Source organism: Echinops telfairi, unplaced genomic scaffold, assembly GCF_000313985.2.
Source record: "Echinops telfairi isolate 266 unplaced genomic scaffold, ASM31398v2 ScPeMD7_9;HRSCAF=40, whole genome shotgun sequence".
Classification (NCBI taxonomy): domain Eukaryota; kingdom Metazoa; phylum Chordata; class Mammalia; order Afrosoricida; family Tenrecidae; genus Echinops; species Echinops telfairi.
The window spans coordinates 21,027,808-21,042,143 of NW_022103906.1; the positions used below are offsets into that span (position 1 = coordinate 21,027,808).

The 14,336-nt window shown below is 35.7% G+C and overlaps 1 protein-coding gene across 1 annotated transcript in view; it reads right to left on the minus strand.

Moving 5' to 3' along the window:
* Nucleotides 1-14,336, minus strand: part of ADAM7 (ADAM metallopeptidase domain 7) — a 57,214-nt gene that overhangs the window by 19,507 nt on the left and 23,371 nt on the right. Inside the window, exons 7-8 of the mRNA XM_045286839.1 lie at nt 11,170-11,241; nt 1,735-1,904 (exon numbers count right to left, since the gene is read on the minus strand). Of these exons, the coding sequence (XP_045142774.1) occupies nt 1,735-1,904; nt 11,170-11,241 (242 nt within the window). The remainder of the gene's footprint in view (nt 1-1,734; nt 1,905-11,169; nt 11,242-14,336) is intronic.

The following is a 14,336-nucleotide window of genomic DNA, read 5'->3' on the forward strand; positions in this document are numbered from 1 at the left end:
GACTATTCAAGATTATCTAAATAAAAAACAGATGAGCCAAGTTGGCTTTGTTTTCAGAGTTGGGTAACTCAAAAAGAGTTGATCACAACTCTTGTAGAGAAGACTCAAATGTTAAGAAGCGTTTTAGGCTAAATATTCTCTTTAAGACTTAGTTGTCATTATTGGTTTTTTTTGAAATCAAAGTTATATGTTCTGTTTCTTTCTTTACTGTTAGAAGGGCCCTGCGTCTGCATTTTTTAAGTCTCACTATTTGACTATGCATTTTAGAGAGATTTAGAATTCTGTTTTTCTGGACTGTGGAGCTCTTGGGAGAAGATCAATGATGGGGTTGAAACAATAGCAGAGAGGGGCAATCCGGAGCTGATTTCTTTCCTGGTCACGTCAAAATGAAAATGGCACCACGGTGACCCGTGCTACTCACTCACCCCTTTGTAAACCTATGTCAATGTCAAAAGCAAAGCATATTAGAAACCCAGCACAAGGCTCAGATATATGCAGATGGTATTTTAGTAGTGCCTCTCTTTTGACTTCCCTATTGCAGATATCCTGTTGTATGAAACACTATTGCTCACTGCTCAGTATAAGACTATCAAAATTAAAAAAATGTTTTAAAAATTTAAATGTACTTTAAATATTTCTGGCCCTATTTGTTATTTTAAAATACCCATGATAAATAACATTCATAGTAAAAGTTTACTACTTCTTATCCATCATGTTTTAGGTCACCGTGAGTCAGAATCAATTCAATGGCTGTAGCTTTGGATTTGGGTTTGGAATGTATGAATACCCAAGTCGAAGCCAAGTTCAACTTCTCCTCTGGAGATACGTGCCATGGGCCATCCCAGCTATGTAATGTAGGAATGACATTACTTTGGGAGTATGGTTCAGTCTCATCTACTTGCCAGAAAGCTAGATCTGACCTTCAAGTGCAGCCTACAAGGTGCACTAGTTCTGAGTTCAAACTGAAAATTAACATCTAGACATAAAAATTTGCAAAGTGTATTTTCAGTCGTCAGGAGAAATGTTTTGTTGCTGTTGATGAAGAAGATAAAGTGGAAGCTATTCTAATAGAGTAGCTTTATGTGGATCAAAGGGACTTCTAAAAAGACTCCATTCAAATAAGTTCTTCCATAACTAAACATTCCTTGAAGTAACAGAAGCACAACCCAAATAAACCTACGGTCAAATCAGATGCACAATTATTGATCATTTCTTCATGGGCTTAGTATTGGATCTAATTATTGAATAACAAAAAATGATTAAAATACCACCCTCTTTAGTAATCCAAAGGCCTTGTCAGTACAGCACTACTTTGAATGAGCAAAATATGCCCAGAGAATGAGGTGCTTTTTGAGAAAAGTAGACTTTTGAGGACTGTCACATGGGGACCCATAGGACCTCAGGGCCTGGAATGGCAGTAGAGGGTGGAAGTGTGAGCACCAGATTTGGGTAAATGAAGAAAACGGATTCTAAAATCGCTTTGCTTACCTAATGATATTTTCCATTCTGATTTGGATTTTCCAATCTGTATCAGAGTTTTCCTTTCTAGTGTTAATCAATATTAGAAGGATTAACAAATAGTGCATTTATAGTTTTTTCAGAGTTAGACATAACATTTTGTTCCCAGATCAGACTCAAAATGTAATTGCTTTAAATATATTTTGGGGAATTCATTTTGATTTTTAAAAAGTTAATTCACAGTGAACTGTGCAGGAAAATAGAGTAGAGACATACCTGAGCAACACAACGTGATCAAATGTCCCCCTCTTTTTAAGGACTGTTTCTTGCCAAGATGAAAAACTTGACAAAGTGGTTTCTATGTTTGCATCTACTTTGATTTTATCTTCATTTGTCCACACTTCAAACCCAACCAATGTCACATAAAGGTTCAATGTTTTGTAAATCTGTTTAAACAGACAATACATTTTCATACAGTCAATACCATGTCTATATTCCTTTACATTAAACATAAAAAATAAATTTATTTAAAAGTGTAGGCATCCTTTTATGGAAGTTGTAGTATGCAGAATGCTGCATAAAGCAATTCAGAATACTCAGTGAATTGCTGTGTCCGACAAAGAAGCAAACGTGATTCCTTTTGAGCCATGATAAACCTTATAGGCACTGGGCTGGGCTGGGTCTATAAGAAACAACTTACTGATAATAATGTGAATTTCCCAACAGGAGACAAAATAGAATGCTCTTATTTTTTATTTTTCAAAATTCCTTTCTTTACTTTGAGTCATGCATTGGTTTAGGCCTCTCTGCCATATTTGTTCTCAGTATTTGATGTTTAGAACTACCTTGGTGTCTAGGAAGTATCAATGGGGATTGTTTAAAATAGGTAGAAATAGTTGTAGCCCATACACCTTTGCGCTCATTCCCATCTGCTTCCACCTAGTTGATAGATACACATACTTTCGTGCCAAGACAAAAGATGGCAGAATTGATCAATTATTAGATTTTTGAGACAAAGGACATAATTTCATGTTGATTACACGTTTTAAAATAGTCTATTGGTTATATAACTATATATATATCTATAAAACTATATAACTATATATATATATATCAAAGAAGACAAAATTTCCCTGGGAAGAGTGGAGCTTTCGTAGTACATACACATTTTCCTGCTAGACGAGCATTAAGCAACTCGCTGTCACCTGGGAAGGTTCTCTTTGGTCACAGTGAATTTTCTCATAAAAGCAGTTTCACTCAAACATCATATTTTGTGATGGCTAATTTAAGAGAACAGCAGGCAACTGTGAAATTTTGTTTCCTGCTCAGGAAAAATGCCATAGAAACGGTTTGGATGTTGAGCACAGCTTACAAGGACAGCACTATGGTAAAGACTCAAGTATTTGAGTGGTTTTCTCATTTCAAAACAGGTGAAATGTTGATTGATGGCAAACCTCATTCTGGACATTTGTCAACTTCCCCAATGGATGAAAATGTCAACCCATAGTGCATTTGAAGTTTTTCCACCAGGTCAGACTGTTAATCAAGCTTTCTCTTTAAAAATTCTGAAAAGAGTGTAACAGTGCGTGACAATAAAGGCCTGATTGTGGCAGATGGGGGACTGATTTTGCCATGATGACAATGCCTTGCTCACTCAGCCATCTCAGTGCGCCAGTTTTTGGCAAAAAACAGCATTCCTCTTTTGCCCCATGCACCTTACTCACCTGACCTTGCTCTGTATGACTTCTTTTTGTTTCTGCAAATGCAGAGGGACATGAAAGGATGGCTATTTGCTAAGGAAGAGGTGAAGAAAAAAAATGAGGGAAGCGCTGTCAGCCATCCAAACAGATTGAGTTTGCAAAATGTTCCCAAGAATGGAATAGCAGATTTAACAAAGGTATTAAGTGGAAGGGATAGTACACTTAATGTGTACTTTGAAGATGATAAGGTTGTTTGGTTAAAAAAAAATTAAATACATAGCTTTGAAAAAAAAGTCTAGTTCTTTTCAGGTACCCCTCGTGTGTGTGTGTGTGTGTGTGTGTGTGTGTGTGTGTGTGTAACTACAAAGTAGATTGGAAGAATGAATGATAAATCATGTGACTTAAGAGCGCAAAAAAGAAATAGAGAAACATGAGGCTGTCACTCGCATAAAGATTTCGTCTCAGAAGCCATATCTCGGGTTGACATGAGTTGGAATTGACCCCATGGAAGTCATTGGGTAGAGATAACGCTAGGGGAATTTAAAATGATGCTACAGATGCTGTAGATGAAAACAACACACTGAATTGTTTAATTTCTAACAGTATTGATTCAATTCCATACATTAATGGTTTAAGAGAAGAAGTATGCCATCCACATATAAGCACTTTTGCCTCTGTCGCTATCTTGCATACTCATATAATGTCCTGTATTGAATAAATACAAAAGTACAAAAAATCAAGAGATAAAGTTCAACAGACTAGACACGAAGATGACCGCCCGTGTCGAAACTATCTGATTATAATGAACACATGAAAAGGATCTATAGGAGTGAGTAAAGAAGTCTTGCTATAAAATCGTAGAGCCTTTATTGAATAAAATTATCAAAATAGGAAGTCATTTTTTCTCTCTATCCCCTCCGTGGAGGTCCACTTCTGAAGGCTGGGTTTCCACCTCCCTAATCCTCCACTGGAAAATTCTATGTTCTATGACTTACACCACATCTACGTGGCAGCTTTGTCATCCTCAGAGAACTCAAATTGTATTTCTTTCAAATGTTCTCGAATTTGGGGGAACAAAAAGCTATCTGAAGGGGCAAGATCAGGGTTGTAGTGTAAGTAGCTTAAGTCTTCCCCATGAAATTCTCATCAGATAGCCCCTGCTACCTTTGTCACATGGAGAAAAATAAATCCTCTATGCAACTTTCCTTTTCTTTTTATCATAAATGTCATTTCTTATTTCTTTAACATTTCCTCAAATAAGCCTTGTTATTCTCATGTGTCCTTTGAGAAAAAAAAAATCTATCAGTGTTCCCACTTTGGAATCACACAGAAAAATTACCTGACCTTTCTGTCTTGAAGTAACTGGCCCAGTTCACTGGCCCAAGGATCCCCGCACAAGCCACTATGTTAGTCGGCAGCTCCCACTCCTAGCCCCACATCTGCCCTATTAAGGCACTCAGATGAGACAAGGGTAACTCAGAGAAGTTGACTATAGCCATCCTCTGATTGAAGAGATGTGCTTAAACAAGTTTCAATCAAAATAAACTCATTCTTGTTTGAACTGAAACCCTGGTATTAATACTTGTTTTTACTTCCTTTCATCGTAGAAAAGATGGATGTAGTAGAGAGAATTCTCAGCTAGCCCCCAAGGATTCCTGCTCCTTGGCATGTGTGTCCTGTATAATCCCTCCACTTTGATGTAAGCTGCATTGTGAATGTCATGCATTCCATTACAGTGATTAGGTTACACTACATAACACAGGTGGAGAGACATTAACTTTCCCGAATCAGTCCAGTTTGAGTGATGAAAAGGTAAAGCTTAGAGGGAACTAACTGAGTAGCTTACAAATGATCAGAACTTTGGTGCAGAAAGTTTGCCCTGTTGGCTGTCATGTTGTGAGAAGGCCTGAGAAATGAAGGAATGAAAGGAACTGTCTCAGAAACACATCAGAATGAATTCTACCAACTCAAGTAAGGAGAACCTCAAGTCTCCCTGGAGCCTCAGCCCAACACACCCTGATGAGACACTGCAGAGATAACCCAGCTGATGCTGTGATAGGACTTGGCATACAAAACATATGTGAGATCCTAAATGGGTTAGGCCAAGCTGCAAATTTTTAATGGTGGTAGGATTTAGATCATAATTGCATTGAATTTATAAAGTATTTCTGGTAATATTGACATTTTCAATGTCCACTGCGATCTAGTTTCTGTTTTCCATGATGATGTTTATGGGTCGAGTTGTGAGTACTTTTGATGCATATTAAAGGACTTTGATTTTCCTTAGCAAGTGCTCAAATCTTCTTCACTTTCAGGGATAATAGTCATGCCATCTGCATCTTGTTAATGAGAACATTATACTGAGTGAAGCAGTCCCTTGTACTTAAATAATCTTTGCTAGCACTACAATTCAAACACCAATTCTTTGATCTTCCTTATTCAATGTCCAATTTTCATATGCATATGAGGATATCTAAAATACCATAATTTTGGTCAGGTGCACTTTAGTCCTCAAAGTAGCATCCTGTGCTACAACACACTAAAGAGATCTTGTGCGGCAGGTTTACCCAATGCAATGTGTCATTTGATCTCTAGATTACTGCTTCCATGAGCACTGATTGTGGATCCAGGCAAGACAAAAGCCTTTACAACCTCAATCTTTCCTCCGTTTATCATGGCATTATCTATTGGTCCAGTTGTGAAGGTTTGTTCCTCTTTACATTGAGTTGCAATCCTTAACAAAGGTTGAAATCCTTGATCTGCAGTAGTTTGTGCTGCAAGTCTTCTCCATTTTCAGCAAGCAGACTGCATCATCTGCATATCACAGATTGTTAATAAGTCGTCCTCCAGTCCTGATGCCAAATTCTTCTTCTTATAAGCCAGCTTTTCTGATTAATTTCTCAGCATACAGATTGAACAAGTATGATGCGATGATACAGCCCTATCACACACCTTGATTGATTTTAAACCATGCAACATTCCCTTGTGTTTGAATGAATGCCTTTTGGTCAATGCACAAGTTCAATAGGGGCACAATGAAGTGTTCTGGAATTCCCATTCTTCTCAAGGCTATCCATAGCTTGTTATGGTCCACACAGTTGAATGCCTTGGCATCATCAACAAAACTCAAGTAAACATCTTTCTTGTATTCTCTGCTTTGAGCCAAGATCCAGCTGACATTAACAATGATATCCCTAGTTCCATGTCCTTTGATGCATCCAGCCTGAGCCTCGCTCAGCTCCCTGTCAAGGAACTACTGTAAGTGCTGTTGGAAGCTCTTCAACAAACATTGATGTGCATGTTTATATCAATGATATTGTTCTGAGCATTCTGTCGGGTCGCCTTCTCTGGAATGGTTAGAAATATGAATCTCTTCCAGTTAACCAGACAAGGAGCTGCTAAGTGCTTCCAGTGCTTCATCAGCTTGTTGAAACATTTCACTTGGTATCACATCAATTCCTGGACACTCAATTTTGGCTAATGCTTTCAGTGTCATTTGGAGTTCTTCCTTTAGTACCATTAGTTCTTGCTCATTTGGCACTTCTTGATTGTGGACTATTAACTAGTTCTTTTTGGTACAGTGACCCTGCATATTCTTTCCATCTTCTTTTGATGCTTCCTGCATCATTCAATATTTTTCCTATAGGATCTTTGAGTTGGGATTTTTTCCTGTAGTTTTTCAGTGTAATATATGCTGGGTATGTTCTTCATTTTGGGGTTTCTAATTCTAATTCTAAGTCTTTTCACATTTCATTATAAAATTTGACTTTGTCTTTTCAAGTTGCTCTTTGAAATTTTCTATTTAGCTCTTTTACTTCTTCATTTATTCTTTTTGCCTAATTTACCCTGCAATGAAAAGCATGTTTCAGAATCTCTTTTGATATCCACTATGATCTTTTCCTTCTTTTTTGTTTTATTGTTTCTTCAATGGCCTTTTGCTTTCTTCATGAACGATATTCTTGATGTCCCTCCACAGCTCATCGGATCCTGTGTCATTAGTGTTCAACGCAGCAAATCTGTTCTCAGAATGCTTTTGGAATTCAGGTGGGATACATTCTAGGTTGTATTTTGGCTCTCATGGATTTATTTTCATTTCCTTCAGCGTTAACCTGAACGTACATATGAGCAATTGATGATGTGTTCCACAGTTGACCGCTGCCCTGGTTTTAGCTGCTGATAATCAGTTTGCTTTCTGTGTGTTCCAGGTGGAAAGTCCATGCGTTTAGTTGCCTTTTGGATGTTCAACAAAGGTATTGACTATGAACAAGTCATCGGTCTTGCAAAACTCTATCATGCAATCTCCAGCTACTATCCCTTTCTCTCTGTTTCCAACTTTTGCATTCCAATTAATAATAACTATCACTGCATCTTGATTGCAAGTTTTATCAGTGACCAACATTGCTATTATTCAATTTCTTCGTCATTCATTTTTGTGGCAAGGAGCCTTGATGCTGTAGTGGTGATGCTGGGTTGTGGTCCACTAGATCCACAGTTTGAAACCCAGAGCTGTTCCTCAGGAGGCAAAGAGTCCACTCTTGGAAACAGTTACCATTTGGGGACTGCCCCACAGAGTCAGTTCAACCCTTTCCTATAGGGCTGCTATGAGGCAACTTCAATTCAACAGCAGTGAGTGAGTGCATGAGAGTTTTTGTGGTTGGTACATAAATTTGTTATATTGTTTGTATAATTTGTTATCTTGATTGTATTTCCTTGAATGTGGAGAGATTTAATCCTGTCACATAAAGCATTGTACTTCAAGATAGAGCTTGAAATATTCTCTTTGACAATGAATACAATTCAATTCCTCTTGATGGTCTCATTCCCAACATAGTAAGCCATATGATTTTTTTTTATTTAAAAGGGTCAATACCAGTCCATGTAAGCTCATGACATTCCACATTCTGATTATTTGCTGATGTCTACGGCTGTTTCTTCTCACCTTAATCTGTGCCCCATCAGCAAATATAGATCCCAAAATGTCTCCTCCTACAGGCTTTCTTCCATTTTCCGTATGCCTCCATACTGACTCTACTCTGAGAATCCGCTCCTGCTCATTCACACTTCACGTGCCTTCCAGCCTAAGGGACCATCTTCCAGCACTATTTCCAACAGTGTTCTCTTCCATTCTTTAGGCCTTCAGTATTTGACAATGTGTCCGTGTCAGACATAAGGTTTTCAGTTGCTACCTCCTTCAAAGGCAACAGCCAATTCGTTCTGTGTGGTCTGTTTGTAGTGTGGAAGTTCTCCTGAAACCTGTTCATTTTGGGTGACCCTGCTGGCATTTTAAATACCAACGACATTACTTTAGTGGATAACAGACTGATTCATAAACAGACATTAAGTTAAAAATAAGGTTATATGAATAAATAAAAATGAGTAATAATTAATAAATATTGTGTTATTAACAGCGACAAAATTACTATACAAATGTAAGATGTTAAAATTAGTCCAAGTTGAATGTGATGTATATAAGAAACCTCTTAACTATTTTCTCAATTTTTAAATATGTATATATGGCAAAAGTTTGTACAAAAATTCCATGAAATTTCAATTCCATTTTATTCACAAACTTTTAGAACTCCTCTCATATATTACAAATATGAAAGTGTCCTAAATAATATAGCTCATTTAAAAGCATGGATAGAACATTAGCGTTAAGATGGATGGGAAATATTGATGTATTATTGATTTCTTCAACTGTATGTGTAGTGACATATTTTTCTGAAGGTAGACAGTGTTTAATAATGAAACAGAGGTATAAGTAAAATTCCAATACTGGAATGAAAATGGATCATAATAACCATTCAACTGATGCTTGATCAGACAGGAAATTTGGATAAAAGAAACAAATAAATGATGGAATAAGGAGTAAACAATAAATAAAATGATAGATTTCAATCCAATAATATCATTAATCATGTTAAATGTGAATAGTCTCAATATATCAATTAAGAGACAGAGATTATCAGATTGGGCAAAGAAAAACTTGCTGCCTATAAGAACCTCACTTTATGACCCCTTGATAATTCATAAATTATTATTTTATCATATCTTGCACTGTCCGATGTCTCCCTTCATCCACTTTTCTGTTGTCCATCCCCCAGGGAGGAGGTTATATGTAAATCATGCCAGGGGCTTAAGTGGAGAGCAAATGGTTTGAGGATGATGAGGGTAATTAATGTACAAATGTGCTTTACACAATTGATATATGTATGGATTGTGACAAGAGTTGTATGAGGCCCTAATAAAATGATTAAAAAAAAAGATTAGTCCCAAGAAATTGTTTGTGCTTAGAGAAATTTTATCACCATGTTGTTGTTACACTCTGAGTGCTATGTACACTTGCCTCATTATATATAAAGCTGTACTTTGGAAATAAAATTTGCCTTTGGATCATCAAAAAAAATGTTCTAAAACTGATTGTAGTGATTATTGTACAATTCCTCTTGATGTGATTGAATTTTTGAATTGTATGATATGTGAATTTATGCCCCCAAAGCTATTAGAAAACAGCCCCCCCCCAAAGAAACTCACTTTAAATATAAAGAGATAGTTAAGTTAAAGCAAATGTGTTAATAAAAGGTATTATACAAATACTTATCGAATGAAAACTGAAGTGGCTGTAGTAACATCAGACAAGGTAGACTTTAGAACAATGCGCATTTCCAGAAGTCAGGGAAAGCCCTGCACAATGATACAGTGCCAATTCAAGAAGCGGGCACATCAAACATAGGTACATTTTCATCTAACCACAGAGTTTCAAAGTATATAAAGCAAAAACAAAAATCTATGATGGGAGAAAGATGCAAACCCACAATTATAATTGAAGATATCAATATTCTTTCTCTAATAATTGTAAGAACAAGTAGCTAGTCAGTAAGAATAGGGAAGACCTCCTAATCACTATCAAATAATTTTATACAATTGATATTTGTACAAAAATATAACCAACCTTGATTTTTCCTACTACACATGAACATTCATCATGATAGAAAGGATTCTGGGCTAGAAGATAAATCTCAAAATTTTAATATAACTGAAAAGGGTCAAATTATATCTCCAAATTTAATAGAACCAATATTAAAAATAAATAATAAAGATATACTTTAAAATCCCCCAATATTTCCAAGTTAGTTGACACATTTATATATTATAACTGAATTAAAGAGAAAACCATAGAGATATCATACATATTTACAATTAAATTAAAAGTGATAGAAAACTTATCAAAATTTCTGAGAATGAAGTAACTTAGCACTAACCTCACTGTCTCAGTGTTTACATGAAATGAATTTTGTCTGTACATATATTTGCACGAATATGCAAAGCAGTTTTGAGTACAATGCTTTAGATGTTTACACTTTGCACAATGCTTTAGATGTTTATAGAAGTTTTATCAGTAAAAAAATAAAAATAAACATCTATCCTTCAACTGGGGAATAGATAACTACTAACTTCGAGGGATCCTGCTTCACAGCATCTTTATCTACATGGTTCTTTATCCTACAAATGAAACCAGGGTATTTTAGAGTCAGTATAAAAAAAAAAGATGTGTATGATTCACAATATTGCTTTTTAAAACTGGTACTGTTTATTCTGAATTAGACATAGTAAACATATGACTGAAATATATATGTTTAATTCTACACAAAATCATGAACAATAAAATATAGTTGGAAAACCATTTTGTTATGGGACTCTATAGAGAAGTGATTTAATGACATTTGGTTTATATATGGCTGGGAAATTTTTATACATTCTAAAAATAACTGTATGATGAGAGGCCACTATTTAAACTTATTTAAATACTAACAACATTAACTCATAAAACCAAAAATCTCAGAGGTTCATTTGTTGCTATGTATATTTCAATACATTTTTACTAATTAGTCTCTGGTGAATTTTATTTTTGGGATGCTTTAGTATCAGCATTGCTACAAAAATTCAGCAGATATCTATCTTTCCATTTATCTTTATATTTTAACATGTTGCAAAATGATTGAAAGCTTACCATATTGACAAAATTGACCATTCCCAAAATCCGGTTCCTTAGTTTATCATAAGGATGATTATTCCTGCGATACTGGAGATACAAACATCAGGTAAAAATTCATTAAAAATAGAAATTGAATAGAAGTTCAAGAAAATATGAAATCTATTACGAGATATTTCAAAAGAAAGCAATCATTGGCATGTGCATAACAGAAGTGTTCTAGTTAACTTAATGTTGGGTAAATTCAAAAAGAACTACATATAATAAACAGTTCCTAAAGACAAAGTTAGCACTGATTTCTTTCTAACCTTGTTTTTTCATCTTTAACATTACATTGACTTATTAAACCAATTGTCTTGTGTTCCTTCGAGTCTGTTTTTATGACTTTGATGAACAAAAACTTCAACGCTCCTCACAAGCCAATATATTGAAAGGAACAACCTTATCAGTCTTCCTGTTCTTATGGAGGTCAAAAACTAGGACACTTTTTGAGAAAAGACCCGGGAGTTGTGATGGAGATGGTCAGAAACTCATAGCTTTCCCTCCGCTCTTACAAGAAAGCTCATGCCAATTTTGCCTTTTTCCCTTTTCACAATTTGATTCCTTTGTATACGATCAGAAACTTGTTCTCAGCATTAAATCAGAAACTTGTTCTCAGCATATAATTCATGATATTAAAAGGTAATAGGGGTAAATGCTACCAGTCAGCCTACTCACATAACTTGTTTTCCTGAATCTAGCAAGTATCTTCCAGTCACTAGCCCATCACTCTCTGCTAAATATCTAAATATATTTTTTAGCTAAATATGTAAAACATGCATAGCATTAGAATCATTTCACCTTTTTAACCCACCCCTAGATCCTCAGTCTATAAAGGACTTATTTTAATTGCCATTATTTGAGGAAAACAATCTTCTTCTTCTCTCCCTGCCATCAAGTAGGTTCCTACTCATGGTGACCCTGCAGGGGAGGGAGAACTGCCCCGGGGCATTCCTGGATGATACGTCTTAATGGGAGTAGAAAGCCTGACTTTTCTCCTGCAGAGTAGCTTGTGGCTTAGAACTGCTGATCCCGTGGTTGGTGGCCCAATTTGACCCACTGCACCATCAGGGTTACTCTTGATAGGACCACAAATACCCCCTTAACTATCAGGTCTATTGAAATTCTTTTCCATTTTGCTGATCATATTGTCTATGTTTTCTATTATTGGCCATTTCTCTTTCAAGACACGCGGTATCACCTTGCTTTCTATTGCCCCATTCACCTCTGCTATACTTCATATTCAGGAATCTGCTACCTTTTCTACTTTATTTTATTGTGTATCTCTCTTTTCCTACCATCCTCTGTATATTTTTTATATTAAATACATTTCATATCAGGGCTCCCATAGATAAATTGATAGTTATTGCCCTAAATGCACTGTTGATAAAGCTTCTGGGGCTACTTAGGTTTGCATTAGTGTGTATACTTTATTAAATGCCTGGGATTCAGATATTAGAGTTCTCTTCTTCTCCAGTGACTGGCTATATGCATCAGCATCTTGACTTTACTTTCCTGCTTAAAATTATTTGCATTTTCCTCAAAGTAAATTACTTAACATATTATACAATATTTTTAAAAGACTGCCTTAAAAAAATCTATTCAGACTGGAACAACCCATCTTGCTCTTGTTCTGTTTTTAACATGTTAACCCCTGCATGACTGATACTCAGAATTTATCATGATGTCTGTACTTCTGAGTTTCTGTTTACCATAGAAACTTCTTTTAAAACTTCTTCAAACATTAAAGCAGAATTTATGTGAGCTATATATAGAATATGAACGCAAAATGAGAAGACATAGCTCTAAATATCTACTAATAATTGGAGCTTGGAATGTATAAAGTACATTCTGGAAAATTTGTAAGTTAAGGAAAATCTCGAAAAGTTGTAAGTCATGAAAAACTTAATGGACCACATAAAGGTCAATATCCTAGGCATTTGTGAGCTGAAATGGAAGGGTATTGTCTATTTTGAATCAGATAATTATATGGTTTACTATGTTGGGAATGACAAATTCAAGAGAAATGGGGTCGCATTCATAGTCAAAAAAGGACATTTCAAGATAGAACTTGAAGTCAGTGTTGTCTGTAATAGGATAATATCTACCTTCATACAAGGAAATCCAGTCAATATGATTATTCATATTTATGGACTAATCACTAAAAGCTAATGATGAAATTAAAGATTCTAACCTATGTCTTCAGTTTGAAATTGATCAGACATGCACTCAAGATACATGGACAGTTATTGGCATTGTAATGAAAGAGTTGGAAACAAAAAAGAATGAAGACTAATTGGAAAATATGGCCTTGGTGACACAAAGTTGGAGATCACATGATAGAGTTTTGCAAGACCAACAACTTCTTAATCATTAATACCTTTTTAATAATACCGTTTTCAATAATATAAGAGCCAATTAGATACGAGGAATTCTCCAGATGGGATATATATACATCAAACTGACTAGCTCCAAGAAAAGACAATGGAAAAGCTCAATAACAGCAGCTGATAGAAACCAGGCACCAACTGTGGAGCAGGCCATATGGCAGTTCAGGATGAAGTTGAACGAAATTAAAACAAGTCCACAAGAGCCATAATGAGACCTGGAATCCGTTCCATCAGAATTTCAGAAACACCTCAAGATAGGATTTGACTAGTGGAACATTAATGACAGAAGACCTAACGAGCCATAGGCTGACCTCAAGAACATCATACATGGAGAGAGAAAACGTCATTTAAAAGGCAGTGGAAAAAGAAAAGATCCAAGGCAATGTCAGAAGAGTCTGAAGCAGGCTTTAATCATAAAGTAACTGAAGCAAATGGAAGAAATTATGAAATCAGCAGAGCTGAGCAGAAATTTTCAAAGGAAAGCCAAAGACAATAAAGTAAAATATTATCATTAAATGTACAAAAACCTAGAGTGGGAAAACCAAAAAAGGAAGAACACACTTTTAGCACATTGTCAACTGAGAGAACTAGAGGAAAAACATTCAAACCTCAAGTTTCAATATTGAAAGATTCTATGGACAAAATATGGAATAAAAAGGATCAATGGGAGATGGAATGAATAAACAGAGTACCACAAAGAACCAGTGAGCCTTTATCCTTGCCAAGAGGTAGCATATGTTCAAGAACCAATGGTAA